The 18,601-nt window shown below is 39.9% G+C and overlaps 1 protein-coding gene across 2 annotated transcripts in view; it reads right to left on the bottom strand.

The window, feature by feature from the left end:
• The window catches only part of LOC122632516 (insulin-like growth factor-binding protein complex acid labile subunit), a 244,176-nt gene that overhangs the window by 68,174 nt on the left and 157,401 nt on the right, over positions 1 to 18,601 (bottom strand). For both annotated transcript variants that reach the window (XM_043819381.1, XM_043819382.1), the window contains exon 3: positions 9,208 to 9,267. In XM_043819381.1, the coding sequence (XP_043675316.1) occupies positions 9,208 to 9,267 (60 nt within the window). The remainder of the gene's footprint in view (positions 1 to 9,207; positions 9,268 to 18,601) is intronic.

The following is an 18,601-nucleotide window of genomic DNA, read 5'->3' as shown; positions in this document are numbered from 1 at the left end:
CTCTTTCTCTCTTTTCCGTCTGTCTCTGGCTGCTATACCTCCTCCTCCTCCTCCTCCTCCTCCTCGTCCTCCTCCATCAGCCACACAACCACCGATCCCAGCTCTTTATCCCGAATCACCCACCCAAAGCAGTCTCGTTCCCATTTTGTTTCCCTCCTATTCGTTCCCTAGCTCGTCCCCTCCCTCTCGACCATCCTCTCACGGTCGTTCTCTCTATCTCTTTCTATCTCACTCTCTCGGCAGATAGGTGAGATTAAGCGGTCCGCAATGCGCGCCAGTGCTTATCAGGAGATTGCATTTTAGCATAATAGGTACGAGCCGGCATTGTAGCCATTTTGAAGGACGTGCGTCGCGAGCATGATGTGTGTCGAGCATTTATCATAGTTGGGCTACTCGTTTACTCTCTCTCTCTCTCTCTCTCTCTCTTTTTCTCTCTTTCCCATCGTACTTTCGGAGCTATTCCTCTCTCTCTCTCTTTTTATACTCTTTTCTTTTTCCTCTCATTTCGCGTATGTTTCGTCTCCCGTTCTTGTTCTCTCTCTTCTTCTCTCTCTCTCTCTCTCTCTCTCTCTCTCTCTCTCTCTCTCTCTAGTTAGCTTGCTCGTTCACCGGTCTCTTCCATTCTCTCTCTCTCTCTCTCTCTCTTTCTCTCTATCTATCTTATACGCATGGAATGTCTCTTCCCACAACGCATCATCACGGTACATTCCCAACTTGAACTCCGTGGAAGTTGGTTCAGCGACCAGTTGGAAACAGCCGTGTCTCATCGTTACGTGTGTCTAACTAATAACTTGGATTAATATTTCTTCTCTTTAAAACGCCCATCGGGAGTCCCGGCGATTCGGTACGACCGGCTATTACCGCTTGGCAGCTTGACGAACAACTGGCGAAGAGAGAAAAGGAGAGAGAGAGAGGGGGGGGAGGGGAGAGAAATTGTATGATAAGGACAGAAACAAAGGACTCCTAGAGGTCAGCGAGAGAAAACGTGGGAGCGGTTTAAAAATTTTATGTTTCTCTACGCGTACCTCGTGTTTATCTCGTACGACTGGACCAATGAAGCAGCCAGTATATAACGGGTGGGAAACGCGTTAGCTCGTACGTGTGTACGTGCGTATCTACTACTCGCGAACGTGTACGTATTACGAACGAACCGAGAAACGTTTCCACCAAACGATTCTCTTTCTAACGCGATACTTGGCAGTTCGAATAACGTTCCTGTGTTTTCTTCCGACCGACTAACTCCGTTCTTAATCTTTGCCAATCGAATACGAACGATAATAATCTTCGATATCTTACGGAACGAAACGAGAAAAGGCTTACTTATGTTATTTAACTTTCGAGAAATTTATCGTTTATTCCATCGAGAACGAATTTTGATTTTTTACAATCGATCAAATTTACGATAGTTTATTAAAAGAATTCGAAATCTGATAAGAACGTAACTGCGTTTCTCCGCTGCCCTTTTCCTCCCCATCTACCCCTTAATTTTTTTTCTCGTTCTCTCTCTCTCTCTCTCTCTCTTTTTTTCACTTCCTCGTTGTCTATGAAAGAAAAAGAAACAAAATCAATTCCAAGATCCATAGAGACCACCTGCTCTCTCTCGTTCGAATTTCGGTCGATCCAATATTGTATAACTCGTGGGTAACTCATGCCATATATAATCGTAGATCGGAGATTAAACGCAGTGTTCGACGCTTAACGGAGAGGCGATAACGAACGGGCCACGTTGCTCGTAACCGACCGTGCTGAAAATTGGATTTTTCCATCCACAAAATATGCGAGGAGCGACGAGAAACTCCCCAATGATTCTAAATTTGGATCTACTTACTTAAAAAAAATAACGAGACAGGAGCCCGTAGAAATTATTCAAAAAGGATTGCTCTTCTTGTTCGTATCGAATTCCTTTTTATTTTTTTTTTTATTTTTTTCTCTCTGTATTTTTTTTTTTCAATATCGAGAAAAATTAAAATTCTTCGTCTTTCGTTAATTGTTGCAATTTGATTCATGTTTATTATTATTATTATTATTATTTCTTTTTTTTTCTTCGAAGCGCGTAACGATAACTTGTGGTTTCGCGTGATTAACGTTATCAATGTGTACGTCATCGAGGATTTCCGACAGGAGCGACGGATGAAATCGATCCGACGATCGACTATCCATCGTTCTTCTTCTATTGAACGATAATAACGGGATAAATGAGAAAGGGACGATCAAGATAGCTAGGATGGATGCTAGTGATTGTGAGAATGTCCCAACGTTCATACGGTTCGATTTACTGACAATTAACGTACATACGTCCCTCGGTTCGAGAATCGACCGAACGTGACGTTCATTTCCCTCTCTATTTCTCTTTCTCTTTCTCTTTCTCTCTCTTTTTCTCTCTCTCTCTCTCTTTCTATCTATCTATCCGTCTATCTCTCTATCTATCTCTCTATCTATCTCTCTATCGATCTACCTATTTATCTCTTTCTCTTTCTCTTTCACCTCTTTTACTCCTATTGATTCGCAATCGGTTCGGAAACAACGACGAAGATTTGCGTTTACGAAATAAGACAATAATTTTGGGAAGATCGACGGACGCGATTTACCGTAAATTATTCTACGTCGTTCGTCCGTCAGGCTATAGTCTGAAATCTGATCTACATTGATTGACATTTATGATCATAAGCCGTCGGACAGATAAATGGGTAAACGTTCGATCCAGTCGCACGACGATCATTTCCGAAGATATTCTCGCGTAACTTTTGATTTATTGGCAATTATCGTAAATCTAACGATTACAATTTTATCGTCGATTGGTAATCGTCTATAAACGTTCTACGAAAAAGGGTGATCGAACAAACTTTGCTTCTTTTCTTTTTTTTTTTTTTTTTTTTTTTTTATTTGTACTTTCTCTAAAGGGCATTATACATACATACATACATACATATATATATTTTTTTGAATAATCTACAAATACTTTTGGAGAATCTGATATAAATGAATTCTTTTACCAATTTTCTTTTTTTTTTTTTTTTTTTTTTTTAACTTCAGCCACGATATTAAATTTATTCAGTCTGCTACGTTTATACGCGGTGATAAATTCGTAAAAAAAATTTTTTTTTCTTCCTCTTTTTTTTTCTTTTTCATAATTGTTTTTCCTCCTTTCATTTACTCTCTCTCTTTTTCTCTTTCTCTCTCTCTCTCTCTCTCTCTCTCTCTCTCTCTCTCTCTCTCTGTCTCTTTCTCTCTGTGAAATAATTTCACGAGGCCAATTTATCCGTCTACTCGTTCTTGCATCTTTCGTTTTCGATCCTCTCGGCAATATCCATCGGGACTCCTTGGACTCTTTCTTTTATACGATCGTTACGGAACGATAATCACGATATAAGCACGAGCGACACGCGAATTGTTTCGAAGTAAGGTTCGCGAAGAAACGTTGCCGTTACACGCGATCGTCTTTCATCGTCGCCATCATTTTTCTTTCTCTCTTCTCTCTTTATTTTTTTTTTATTTTCGAGAAACCGAAACACGCACGACAATGAAGAGATTCTATTATATGTCCTTTTTCAAGTATAAACTAGTCCTATATCTTACATGACTTCTTCTTTTTTTATTTTTTCGTCGATTTCTTTCTTTCTTTTTTTTTTTTACGACGATGTTTCAATGACGTCGATAATTCGAGATCCGTAAGGATAAATAATATAATTCATCATTTAAACAGCAAAATTTGGAGACGACTCAACGAGAAAATAATGTGGTTCGTTAATAATAAAAGGAGATATATATAAATATATACGTTTAATTATTTAAGAACGAATAAGTTATGACGAATGAGTATAGTACTCCTTTCACAATCACTTTTTTTCTTCGTCCATCTCGTTTATTGGTTTCCTTTCTCTTTCTTTTTTTGTGTGTCGCGATGTTAATAAAAATTAGCATTCTACAATATCATTTACATTCGACTAGTTTCTATTTTCGATTGTGAAATCGTTGACGCGTGTGTTAGCAGCGTCGAAACGATAGAACAAGGTCGTTGACATTTTTGAAGTTTCTAGACGATGTTCAGACGTCAAAGGCTAATCGTTTCGGCGAGAGAAATTCGTACGGAGCACGCGTGAACGTTTCGAAAGTGAGAGCAAATGTTTTCCTCTCGTATACACTAAAAGAGAAAGAGAGGGAGAGAGAGAGAGAGAGAGAGCAAGAGAGTGTGTGTAAAAGAGAGAAAGAGAGAGGACGAAGTGTATAAGAAAACAGTGTGAATCGAGAAAGAGTAGGAGGGACTCGATGTTGTATGGTACACTATCGCCACCATTGCTGCTACTACTACTATTACTGTTACTACTACTATTACTACTACTATACTGCTACAAGGAGATTACAGCACGGTACACTACGTGTCGCCCACCAACGGCAAACGTTTGTCGAATCAACAGACGCTCCGATAACTCCTTGGAAAATGAAGCTCTCCAAAGTGACTTATGGTTCGAGCATTATTTTACAATTTACTACGTCGATTTATATCGTTCCTTTTTTTCTTATCTTTAACAACGTTTGACCAATTCCATGGGAGAGATGATATCGACCAACAGGCCCTCCGAGAAAAAGGGATGCTGCAAAGCGACCATTAAAGTTTCGTGCGTGAGTTATTCCAATAAATACGTTCGTTTGTATATTGACCGACGAAGGTCAATCGTATTTGTTCCTCGATCCCCACGTAAAAAGGTTCCTATGGATTCTATCGCGCGGAATAAATCGATCCGATTTATCTATGCTTTCGATCGTATTTTTTTTCCTTTTTCTTTTTTTACAAACCATCCCATTTTTCTCTTTCTTTTTTTTTTTTTTTTTTTTATAACTGATTCTCAACCGAATTTGTCAGATCTTCGTAAGATCGTAATCAAGAGGGTTCGGGTTTGCGAAGGGAAATTTAAAATTCGTCGGAATCTTTGCCGGACAGACGGAAGAAGACGATAAACGAAAAAGATAAAGAGGATGAAGAAGAGGAAGAGAAAGGTAAAAAGAAGAAAATAGAGGGGGAACACTCGTACGTAGAATGTACATACGTAGAAGAGTCTCCTTCCAGGAAGTTGGTCTCGAAATCGCGAAGGGTAGCCCGCTACTTTGCAAGAAAAATCCTCGGTAAACATTTTTCCCGGGCGGTGCGTACCTGATACCCTAGCGCAAATTAAATGCAAACAAAAATACGTCCTCCGACTCCTGAAGCGGACTGAAAGAATAGAGGAAAGAAAGGTTAGAGAGAAGGAGCGAGAGCCCGAGAGAGAGAGAGAGAGAGAGAGAGAGAGAGAGAGAAGGAGAAAGAAATGTCTCGAGATGAAAGATCCACGCCAAGAGCGCGCGAAGTGTAGTTCTGTTCTTTTTCAAGGAAGAAAGGGCACGTGGGGGTGCCGAGTGAAGTAGCGGAAAAGAAAGGAGGAAAGAAATAGAGAGAGAGAGAGAGAGAGAGAGAGAGAGAGAGAGAGAGAGAGAGAGAGAGAGAGAGAGAGAGAGAGAGAGATGATACATACAAGCCACGCGGTCGTTCCGCACGAGCAACTAAGAGACGAAAAGGAAGGAAAAGGATGAGAAGAAGAAGAAGAAGAAGAAGAAGAAGGAGAAAACGCTGAGAAAAACGGAAGTTAATCGACGAAGCGAATCTCTTTTTATCGACCACGAGCGAGCGAGAGAAAGAGAGATAGATAGAGAGAGATACACTTTGTGTCGTCTTCTGGCGTCCGTTGTTCCCTTTACACGCTGGGGAGGATAAAATCGTTTGAGAAACGAGCGCCGTTGCGCCGCGAATTCCATTACCGTGCGTGCGTTTGAAGAATCGTCGAACGTTTCGCCGAGCAAAGTGCCGAGAGAAACAAGGAGAGAGAGAGAGAGAGAGAGAGAGATAGATATATATACAGAAAGAGGGAGAGAGAGTGAGAAAGAAAGAGAGAGGAAGGGGAGCAAAACGATACGTCGTAGCGCACGAATTTAAGAGAGAAAAAGAGATAGATAGATAGATAGATAGATAGAGATAGAGAGAGTCAAATGTACGAGCGGATAGGAGATGAAAGAGAAACTCGAAAATTCGTGGAAAAGAAAGAGAGAAAGATAGATCGATGGATGGCAGAAAAATGTGCACCGAAATTTATATAACGAGGAATTCTATTATGTTAGACTCTCGCCCAGAGGGCGTGTGTATATATCGGAATATCGAACGGCGTGCTTCATCGACCGAGATAAGATCCGTTTACGTTCGCTCTCTTCTCTCTTCCATTTTCCTATCTCTCTCTCTCTCTCTCTCTCTCTCTCTCTCTCTCTCTCTCTCTTATTCTCTCTCTCTTTCTCTCTCTATCTTTCTCTTCACGTTCTCTATGTTCTCGCGCATGAATCACGATACTGTAGGTAATTCAACGGAAAAGCAATTTTTCGTTAAGCCTCGGTCGAACGCGGCCCTTTCTACGAGAGAAAGAGAAAGAAAGAAAAAAAAAAGAGAAAAGGGAATAGATAGCGAAAGAACGAGAGAGAGAGAGAGAGAGAGAGAGAGAGGGAGAGAGGAAGAGACAGTGGAGGGAGAAGAGGTGAGTCTTATCGCTAGGCGAAATGCACCGGACTCTCATTGAGATAATGGAAAGGATGGGTGGAAGTGGAAAGAGGGAAGGATAATGCAAAACAACGGGATTATCCTCGAGTAACGTCGCGTTGCACGGAAGCGAGTGTTCCTCGAGGACGAGCGTATTCGGTAGGTGGAGATAGTTTTTAAGAGCGGAGAGGAGAGAAGAGAAGAGAAGAGAGAGAGAGAGAGAGAGAGAGAGAGAGAGAGAGAGAGAGAGAGAGAGAGAGAGGGAAAGAGGAAAGAGAAGTTAGAGATGACAGAAAATTTGCAACGTTGGAACAATAGTTTGACGATTAACATGATTACCAAGAAATGTCCCTCGTTGCCGAATCATTTCGTGTGCATTCGTTCGAAATAAATAATTTATGATACGTTAAAGTAGCTTGTAAACAATTCTTTTAGAAATGTTCATTGCGAATGGTTCGATAAAGTAGATATCTACGATATTATTTTAAAGGTTTCAAAAAAAAAAAAAAGAAAAGGAAAAGAAAGGAAAAAGAAAGAAAAACAAGAAAGTTGTAGAAAGTAAAGTGTTTATCGCGTCGTTTGCTCAAAGTGGTTCGAGAGAAAGAGAGAGAGAGAGATGTATATATATCCTTTGAGTATTTTCTTATCTATCTCAAAGGTTTGCCTTATACGTTTCCATATTCGTTTTCACCCCCTTTTAGGATTTCCCATACGCGAGCGAACGCTCTTCTCGTCGTATAGACGCCGTTTCTGAAATAAACAACTAGATATCTTCGAAGTTGCGTAGAGAGAAGGAAATATATATGTTTGTGTGTGTGTGTATGTGTGTGTAGAGAGAAGGAGAGAGAAGATGTCGGTTTTCCGAGACAACCTTTCCCCTCAATTTCCCCACTTCGAACAATCTTTCTATCTTTCTCTTTCTCCTCCTCCTCCTCTGATTTCACATACGGATATTCCTATTTGTTTTTTCTCAAGATATCCGCCGTGTTTACTCGCTACGATTTGCGTTGGCACCGACAAATTTCAACTACAATATATATATATATATGTTTATATAGACGAAACGTCAGTGATACGATTCTATCTCTCGTTAAAATTATTATATGATTTATATTTAAAAATTATACGAACGAAGGTAATAATCTTACTCCGAAAATATCTATATAATTCGAAATAATTCGGCTATAATAATATAGATATAATTCGCGTACATATTTATATACATATTTATACACACACAGACATATATATATATATATGCGTACATATATATATGTATATATAAAATACATATGCATCTATATATAAGGAAGTGCTCGTGAATCACGAGGTTCGATTATAACGAAGAAACTTCCGCGTGCCGATCCGTGTTACAAGTTTCCGTGAGATTTCATAGCTGTATTACCGGTGAAGAAATTCTCCGAGAAATTATTACGCGAAGCATCAAGTATTCCGGCAATCTAGAGGATGATGTTCTTCGTCGCTTTGACTAAACAAACGAAATCCTAAACCGCGATTAATTCACCGATTAATATTTCTTTTATTATCTCTCTCTCTCTCTCTCTCTCTCTCTCTCTCTCTCTCTCTCTCTAGCCTATATCATTATATTTTGATTATTCTATCTCTCTCATGAATGCTTTATCGAACGCGATTAAATATCGAAGGTATACAAGATATTTTGGTCACGATTCGCGAGCTCAAATACAACTAATTACAAGCTATCGCGCATATAATCAGATTACGCGGCGAGCGCGTCATGGATTATACTTCAACGCTGCCGATCGTGAACGGACGACAATAGGGGATGAGGAGAGAGAGAGAGGGGGGGGGAGGGAGAAGTAGAGAGGGGGTTGATGGAGAGGTCGGTGGATGTGCAGACTGAAAATTTTGCGATTGTCATCGACCATATTGGCTCGCTTCAGAACTCTTTTATGCCATTGAACTCGCGTGAAAGTGCGACATGATTGAGTTTCAAATCTCCCCTCCTCCAGGAATATTGAGGAAAGAGAAGGAAAAGAGAAAAAAAAAAGAGAAAAAAGGAGAGAGAGAGAGAGAGAATGAAAAAAAGGAAAAGAAAAATTGATTGTCGAAAAAGTTGATCGACAGTAACGATATAGGTACATCAGTTTCGATTAATATCTTATCCGTAGTTGTGTTTAGAGAGATCGCTGTCCGTGTACCGTGAATATTTCAAGGAAGAATGAAAAATTGATCGATCTCGTTAGATTCGCCGTACGCGAATCGACGAAGCTACCCCGAAAACGAAGCGTTGAATTATCTCTTGGACGATCGGTGGGACGACGGGAGGGAGAGACGAAGGAGGAGAACGTTCAACGAAAAACTATTGTCGAAACGTTGGAAACAATAATCAACGGTTTCGCGAAACGTTTGTTAATGGGAGTTTTAATAGATAAACGCTCTCTACGAAATGGAGTCCAACGCGATTGTGTGCGATGACTATCGATCGTATGCGACTCCAGAAGGATTTGGGTCAGAATTTGGTAAAAACCGCTGTGCCGTTAGACTCTAGAGAGAAGAGTCCAAGGTGTTTTCTCTGTTCGCGAAGACGAAAGCCACGTAGACTGCTAGTACGACGTGTCTAGAGCGACGTTCCCAGAGCTTTGGATCGTATATTAACTAGAATCGATATTTACCTTGGTGCATGCTTGTCCGAGCCACGTATGCAGACCTCGTTTTACCACTGGTCGCTCGATCTAAACAATAAAACGAAAGATAAACTTTAACTTGGTTGTTTCCTTTTGTCCCACAATCATTTTTATTAGCTGTTAGTAATGCCAACAGCTCGTTTAATTTTTTAACGTTTATAAGAATTATTACGTAATAGAGAAAAATAATTTCATCGTACGGCACGTTTTATCCCTAACGTGTTGCGTGTACCTATGCGTTTAATAATAAATTGCCATGACACGATAAAGTCTTTTCGCATGCATGTAAATCTAAAACAAACGTGATATTACGTAATCTCGAAAATTGAAAAGGCAAGAAAATATAAAAAACAGCAAGAAGGAACGGCTTTCGGTAACATCGTAAAGTACGCGATAATCTCTTCGGGGTTGCCGTATATAAATTATCCTAGAGAGAGTATACGTATGTGTGTACACAAATACACACGCGCGTACACACACACGGATATACATAACATATACGTTTAGCATTAAAGTCGTATTCAATGCTTCCATGAATTAAACCCACCCCTTGGCGTACCACCACCGCCAACTCTCTGTCTTGACACGCTACCAACGCGTACATACATCGATGCAAATATCGTTTTCGTGGAAAGTTCAAGCATTCTTTAGATTATTTTTATGGGGGCACTTTCATACGATTTAAGTACCATATATACGCACACACACATACACACGATATAAAGTGTGTTTAGCGAGAATTCAAAACGGTATGTTCCACTTATTTAAAAATAACATTACGTATAGAAAGAATATCAAGAAGGAAATGGATCGGCAAAAGAACAGAAAAAAGAAAAAGAAAAAGAAAGGAAAAAACAATTCACACCTTATCGTCGATCATTATATCGCGATAATAATCGATCGGCTTCTCGTCGGTGTCGATCTTTTTTCTTCTATGTTCACCGTGCATAATATCGAAAGAGATACTTATAATTACCGCACATTCACACATTGTAGACGTTATAAACCGAATTAAAAATGACGATCATAGAACGATCATAGACACCGAGGAGCTGATCACAACGGCGGGAGGCCACGTATAGCCGCTTGACTTCTGAAGTCTCGACTGCATCGTCGGACACGAGCGTGCACGCGCGCGCGCATTGTTACCCCGCCAGCGTCCTGTCAAACTTCCACACACGAGGCGCTACGGGGTGCAAAGGTTGCTGAAACGCATTCATTCGGGCATATGTACGTATACGTATCTCTATGTATATATATCTATGTGTACATATGTATGTATGTATGTATGTACGCACACGCATATATAATATATATATGTGATGTAGATATATATGTCTATATATATATATATATACGCACGAATACACGTTTTCTCTATGCCTCGTTGCTGGCCGAATGGTCCTACTTGGAAATTGTAAGGCGATAATAACGCGCTTTAGCGTTCGATCAATCGGATTAAACAACATATATCGAGCCAAGGGGTGGCTATTATTACGCAGGGCCGTTCGTTCCTACCTCCAAATGCTGTCACGCTTCGTTCTAAGGGAAAGGTATTTTCCGTACGAATAACACGCGCACAACCATTGACTTTTGATTTCTTTCGCTCGCTCGACGATGTATCCAATCGTAAAAGAAAGAGATAGTCAGAGAGAGAGAGAGAGAGAGAGAGAGAGAGAGAGAGAGAGAGGGAGAGGGAGGGAACGTTTGACGTAGAGTAAAATTTTTCCTTTTTTTTTCCCGAAACACACTTTATTATAATAAATACGATCAAACTATCAAATTTCATGAATATTTTAAAGAAAGATTAGATTTTGACGATTTTCTCATATTCTCGATCGATTTAGATGATAATCGTGCTTAGAATCGCATGGTTAACGCGAAAGTCCTTTGATGTTGCCCGGTAATCACGATGATCATTGTTGCGCGATATTCAAGGACGATCAATGATTGATAATCCTGGGCTCCAATATAGCGAATAATGGTCCTCGTGTTCGAGTTTCGCAGACGATCGTTTGGAGATATATATATATATATATATACATAGGTACTATCTATATATGTACATAATTTCTCGATGTTGTTAACGAGAGTTATGAACGACGAGCTGTTTTTTTTTTTTTAGTGGCTATTGAGTTAAAAAAAAGTAAAAAAAAATAAAAATAAAAATAAAAACTCGGAAAAACAGAAAAAAGAGAAAACGAAGAAAATGACAGGAATGATAGGACGAAAAAGCTGTTTTGCACGAAAATTGCACAGATTATATGTATATACGTAAATATAGAAAAATACACAGAGAAAGAGAGAGGGAGAGAGAGAGAGAGATAGAGATAGAGACAGGTTGGTGTCGATTCCACGCGTCGATTTTATTATTCACCGTGCAATCGAGTATGTGCGACGATATTGAACGCCCAACGTGAATCGAAAGAGTAACGTGAGAAGGGAAATTTTGTTCTGTTCCTATTACCTTTCCCTTGCTCTATCTCTATCTATCTCTTTTTCCTTATTACTTCTCTATCTCTTCTTTCACTTCTTACACTTTTAAACGATAAGAGTCGTGTGTTTCGATTTAAAAGAAAAAAAAATAAAATAATAAAAACGATACGCGTTTTAAAACTTTTTTCGATTGGACACTTTTATATATATATTTATATTCATATATTTTATGTATATATATTTATATTTATTTATACATATATATATATAATATATAGTACTTTTTTTATTATCTAACGATGAAAACTTTATTAATAAGAAAAGAAAGAGAGAGAGAGAGAGAGAGAGAGAGAGAGAGAGAGAGAGAGAGAGAGAGAGAGAGAGAGAGAGAAGAAATTAATAAAGATAAAAATTCGTTTGCTTTTTGTTCATTAGTATACCACATCATTATCTTCGGAGAGCGTAGAGACGGAGGAAGAGAGAAGAAGGAACAATCTTGATGACGAATCAAGGAAAACGACTGGAGGTTCGTCGACGTCTTTCTTATCTGTGTCGCGTAACGTGTGAGTTTCCTTAGTGTGATTACATGTCTGATATATACATACACATATAAAAACACAAAACACATATACGTAAGTACGCACCTACCTATATTAGTTAATATTGATGATGAGGGAAATACAATAGAGGGAGAGAGAGAGAGAGAGAGAGAGAGAGAGAGAGAGAGAGAGGGATAGTCGAGAGAGACCAGTCATCGTATTTAACGACGAGCGTACACGCATGCACGTGTATTAATCGCCAAGAATGGCGCTTCGGTGCGTGTAAACAGCTACCGATAGCATTAACGAAACTCAACGTTGGAAAGCCAGCGTCGTTATCGCCATTACGCTCGCATTAGATCCAGTACTTACTCTCCCTCTTCGTTACGCACCCTACGCACGTACGTACGTATAGACGTATGCTAGCTTGCTCTTTCTCCCTCTCTCTGTCTCTCTTTTTAATGCAAGAGATGATCTGTCTATCTCAGTCTCTCTCATTCTATCGATCTAATGAAGTATTCCGATGTACATACGTGCATATGTGTGTGTGTGTGTGTGTGTGTGTGTGTGTGTGTGTGTGTGTGTATATACACATATATACAGATAGATGATAGGTAAATTTACATATATACACACCATACATAGATATTCGTTGCGTTATCGCACGAGCCGGTTTATTTATTAAATACTTTTCGTCATTCTATTTGATTTTGTTTTCGAGCGTTGTCCGTCCAACGGACAGACGGACAGATGGATTAAATATCGCTCTAAACTCGATATAAAATGGCTGTGTGTGCCGGTGACAGCTTAATGAAAGCGTAATGAATATAACGGTAAGGGCAGAGGAAGAGAGAGAAAGAGAGAGATGCAATGATACTCTTCATAGACAGTAAATGATTATCGCCAATAACGGATATTAATAGTCTTTAAGCACCTACCGTGAATACGTTCCGGCGATAATTTCATCCGAGTTAGTCAGTAAATTAATTATTACGATGTCTCTGCCGACTATTTCTGCCTGTTATTAATTCGTTGTATTCGGCGACACGCGTTTATAGTAAAAACAGAGAAGATAAGAGAAGAGAGAACTTCTCCTCGTGCGAAAATCTATGCTGCTCCTCTTCGAACGACTGACGATATAAATCTAACTCGGTTTCGAGCTAGGTGAATGATTGACCGAACGTTTCAAAGTCCTTGAACTGTTTTTCCTTCTTATTTCCTTTTTGTTTTTCACTCGGCAATAACAACGAGTAAACGCGCAATATGTTGGAGTGTTTGTTGTGTGTAATACGTCTCGTCTAGATTGCCAGCTGAAGGGCAATGTGTCTAAACGCTACGAAAACAAGTATTTTTCATTCGATGAATACGAAAGGACATTCTTAAGCGACGACGACGACAACAAAGACGACGACAAAGGATCAAGAAAGATGGAGAGAGAGAGAGAGAGAGAGAGAGAGAAAGAGAGAGCGACAGACAGACAAAGATCAGCAAGAAGAAGAAAAAGATCAGCAAAATGATATATCGCGTCAAGTTAGAACGAACCGATCATCCTTCTCCGGTATTCTCATCCCGTTAAAAGCAATTAATTCGAAGACAAAGATTACGGTAGCAACGATCGCGTTGTTACTGGCCTCGACGAGGCCAGGAAAAGATGGCTGAGAGCAGCAACGTCAGGATAGTTATACGCTCGAAGAACGAGCGAGGAAAAAAGGTAGGACGAGAAATCGAGTTGGTATGGGAGGATACACAGGGGGTTGATGGTGGGAGTAGGAGAAGAGGGTAGAGGGGAGGACGCTGAGAGAGAGAGAGAGAGAGAGAGAGAGAGAAGTAGAGGAGCAGAGAGAGAGGTGAGCCGCTGCTCGACAATAAGTGCATTCCCTGTACATCAGCGACGAGCACAATATGGCCGAGGAAAAGCCGATAATTAGACGATTTATCACTCGGTCGCTAGCGCCTCTCGCCCGACACAATTCGACTGAAAAGAATCGCGCTTCTCGCGAATACGTTCTTCTCTTTCTCTATCACTCTTTCTCTTTCTCTCGACCCTTCAGTATCACTATCATCCATCCCTTTCGCGCGTTTTTGCCTCCTCTTTAACTCTCCTTTCTCTCTTTCTCTTTCTCTCTCTCTCTCTCTCTCTTTTGTGAGTGCACACGCGCAAGCTATACACGAGCTACGTATCATTACCGATACACCTACTCGAGTCTCACAAACCTGCAAAACGGCACACCTCTCTCTCTCTCTCTTTCTCTTTGCTATCACCACGAACAACCCCTCAGCCTCGTTCCTCATTCCAGCTGCATCCGACGTTAATGTTCGACATTCGAGGAAGAGTAGGGAAAAGTAGGGAGGCTCACGAGTTCGTAAAATGGAGGGTCGATGTACGTCTCTGTTTATACCCCGATAAATACGAATGCACGGCCAAGGGATGAAAGCAGACGTCACCCTTATAAGCGTAAACCCCACCATCCTTTCTTTCCTCCTTCCTTCCTTCCTTCCTTCCTTCCTTCCTTTTTTATTTTTCGCTTCTCCTCCTTCAGTCCTTTCCTCCTCGTAGTGTCATCGTCGTAGTCCTCGTTGTCGTCGTCGTTGCGAGGCACGCTTTTTTTCAGGATACCCACTCGTCGTCGCAAAAAGGGATCCTCGATGGGAGATATAGAAAATGAGGAGTGAGAAGAAAGAAAATATGATGGGTGGTTGTTTGAGGATGGAAGGTAGGAAGGAAAGAAGGTAGATAGGTAGGAAGGAAGGAAGGAAGGAAGGAAGGAAGGAAGGAAGGAAGGAATGAATGAAGGGTGTTTGTGCGGTCGAGTGCTTCAGGAAAACGAAGAAAAGCAGAAGAAGAGAGTAAAAGCGAAAGTAAGAGAGAGAGAGAGAGAGAGAGAGAGAGAGAGAGAGAGAGAGAGAGAGAAATAGGGGAAGAAATGTAGAAGAGTGGAAATGGATCAAGAATGCTTTTTCTTCCGTTTACCCTCCAACTAAGATATCCTACGTGTAATTGCGTGCAACGTCCGTAGAGAGGACGGAGATAAGAGAAGAGAGAAAAAACAGAAGATGAAGAAGAAGAAGAAGAAGGGAAAAAAGAGAAGGAAGGAAAAAAAAGGGAAATAAGATCGTTAGCGAGAAAGACGAGACGCACCTGGAGTCACGCGCTTTTTTGCCGAACAAGCGCGCTTGTCCCCGAGACTCGTCTCTCAGGAGGTCTCCCAAGGTATCCCAAGGTATCCCGAGGTGATCGAGCGAGTCGATCGCTTTGTCGTGCCACGTTTCGTTTTCGTTTGTCTTTTCCACTACTTTTTCTTTTCTACCCCTATCCAACGTTTTTCCACAGAGAAACGGACCTCGTCGATCTTGCGACGATGAGAAAGAACTTTTTGCTGGCGCATCGTTTTTCGTGCAAGAGAGACGATTGCCGATCGTGTTTCGTAAAGAATTAGTCGAGGTGTAACGAAGAAGAATTGATAGGACCTAAATGAAAGCGAGAGAAAGATATATATATATATATATATATATATATATATATATACACAAAGTTAATTAGTTTTTAAAGGTTAATATGTAAAATCATTGAATCAATGAAGAGAATTAATTTAATCTTTCAATTAAATCAACGATTTGATTATTGGATTATAACACGACAAATTGATATATTAAAATAATGATGTATCTATATATAGATATATAGATATATAAATACACACACACACACACAGAAAGAAAATGTATATTATATATAAGAAAGAAAGGAGATGACGATCCCTTTCCTCTTTTTTCATTCTAAAAATAAATATGCGTTCGATCGAGATTCTTTTAGACGAAGAGACGACAGCCGTCAAGCCTCATTTTCTTTATTCCACGTTCGAGAAAGGACATATGCCAGATATATCCAAACGGCGAGTTATGTACACGGCACCTGTCGATGATTCGAGGGATACCCACCCGGCTGTTCGGTAGACCGACTGTCTCTGCCCCTTGCCCCCCCTTTCTCTCTCTCTTTCTTTCTGCTTTTGCCTCTGACTCTGGCTGTCGTCCCCTTCTTGACTGGACGTCGCGTGCAGAATGCCACGCGTAAATCGTCTTCTTGCCTTTTATTTTCGTACCTGCGATACGACTTCGCCTCGTGGTACGAGAATCTCCCCTCTTACGAGAAGGAGAAGTTAATTGCGATGGATGATAGTCCCTGTTTATTTCACGTTATTTCCCTTACAACGATTATTATCTCTATTCTCTTTCATCGTTTTCCTTTGTCCGCGAGTATCCATTGTGTTTCCACGATATACGCAAGTGCCAACGAAGGCGTATATCTCCAACGAAATTACATCGATTGTTTATCGATTATCGATCGTCTCGATATTTTTCTATCTATATAAATATTCGCAAGAGAAAAATTAACGCGATAAATGTTTTTTCGTCGTCGTCGTCATCGTCGTCGTTGTTGTTGTTGTTATTATTATTATTTTTTCTTCTTCTTATTATTATTATTAGTATTACTGGCTAATAACTCGAAAAATTGCGTTATCTCAAGAAAATTGACGAACGCACGGCAAACAAGGAAAGAAAGGAAAAAAGGAGAGGAAAGTTAATACGATTTGCCGAGGTGCGGACCACCCTTCGCTGTTACGGTCCCGAGTGAGCAAACAATATCTACTATTATTTACAAATACAATAATCCACCCCAAAGGGAGCGTGCGAGCGCGTTCCTGTGATTTCTCGACACACAAAGAGAATTAAAAAAAAAAAAAAAAAAAAAAAAAAAGAGGAAAAAGAAAAAGAAAGAAAAAAAAACAGAAAGAAAAAAGAAAAGAAAAAAAAATACAATCGTCCTGGGTCAACGCGTGGTGGACGAAGAAAAAAGAGAACGAGTCAACGGCGTGTCCACAAACAAGAGAAAATATCATCTCTCTCTCTTTCTCTCTTTCTATGAGAGAGAGAGAGAGAGAGAGAGAGAGAGAGAGAGAGAGAGAGCGAGAGAGAGAGAGAGAACGAGAGAGAGAGAGAATTTTTTTAGGGCATAAACCATGTATGCAAGTGAAATAAAAAGGAACGGTAAAGAGTACAAAATGGTTATATAGGGAGGCAACCTGAGTTGCGAATAAAAATTCTTAATTAAAAATTGTTGCGAATAGTCTAGAATGTCTATTTGCTTTGACAGACGAATAACTTCTTTTAAATCGTCGCACCTGCGATAAATAAAGATATCGAATGGATGCGTTTTTCCGTGTGTTTTCCTTTTTATTTCATTTCTTTTGTCTTTTTATATATACGTATGAACGTAACAACAGCTCGCTTTTCTCTACGTGCGATTTAACAACTTGAATTATTTAAATGAAAGCTAATACAATTATATTATCGTGATAATTCGCGTAATAGGAAAATATAACTTTATTTTAATTTATTAAATAACGTCATAGAGATGACAATAAAACGGGACTAGTCGAAGGAGCGATCAAGAAAATTTGTTATCGCGTTATATATCTCGTCGACTTTACGCGTAGACACGTTAATTACTTCAACTACATTTTGCACGAAGAATGAGCGAGAGAAATAGAGATAAGCCTCGGCCGTCAACGAGAGAACGAGGACGACAACGTGAAAGAGGAGAACGAGCACGTAGAAAACGACCGGTACAAAACCATCGATCGCGATCAACGGCCGCAGGGAAGATTACGAGAGATTCGATTACGGTACGCCGCAAGAGGTCAATCATCGTTCCACCGTACATGACCATCGCATAGAACACAAGAACGCGCGTGCGTACGCCTACGAATCGATGCGTTCCTATAAGTGCCAATTTTTTTTTTTTTTCTTTTCTATTTTTTTTTCTTTTCTTACAAGAGTACCAATTAATTTCGAAGAAATGCATTGTTTCGTTCTCTCTCGCCTTCTTCTTTGGAAATGCATCAATGTTTATGAAAAAAAGAACAAAGTAACTTATTGCTCGAACGGATTTAAAATCCGTTTTTGAAAGAATCAATAGAAGAATCAATAGAACGTTCGTAGACTTACGAGAACTTTTAGACGAGAAGAAAGAAACAAAAAGGGCAATACGTGCTTGTACGATCATATATATATATTTTTTTTTAATATAAACGAGAACATTCATTCTCTAAATTCATTAACGATCAACCTTCGTATGCGTTATCTCGCATGCAGTAGAAAAAATAGAACAACGAGAGTAGCGCGAAAAATCGTGGACGTTTTCGAGAGCGGTTTTATACTGTTTCTCGTGCGGCAAAACGAGAGTCAAAATGTTTTTATTACGTTCGTTCGATTCCGCACGGCATTCCCGTCTGTCGGTTGTTGGGTCACTGGGACGAGAGGATGCGTGAATGTATGTATGTGTATGTATATATGTATGATATATATATACACATAGAGAGAGAAAGAGAGAGAGAGAGAGAGAGAGA

This window comes from Vespula pensylvanica, chromosome 10 (assembly GCF_014466175.1).
Source record: "Vespula pensylvanica isolate Volc-1 chromosome 10, ASM1446617v1, whole genome shotgun sequence".
NCBI classification, from domain to species: Eukaryota; Metazoa; Arthropoda; class Insecta; order Hymenoptera; family Vespidae; genus Vespula; species Vespula pensylvanica.
Note: the sequence above shows the minus strand (reverse complement) of the source record. Positions and strands in the feature narration are given on the sequence as shown.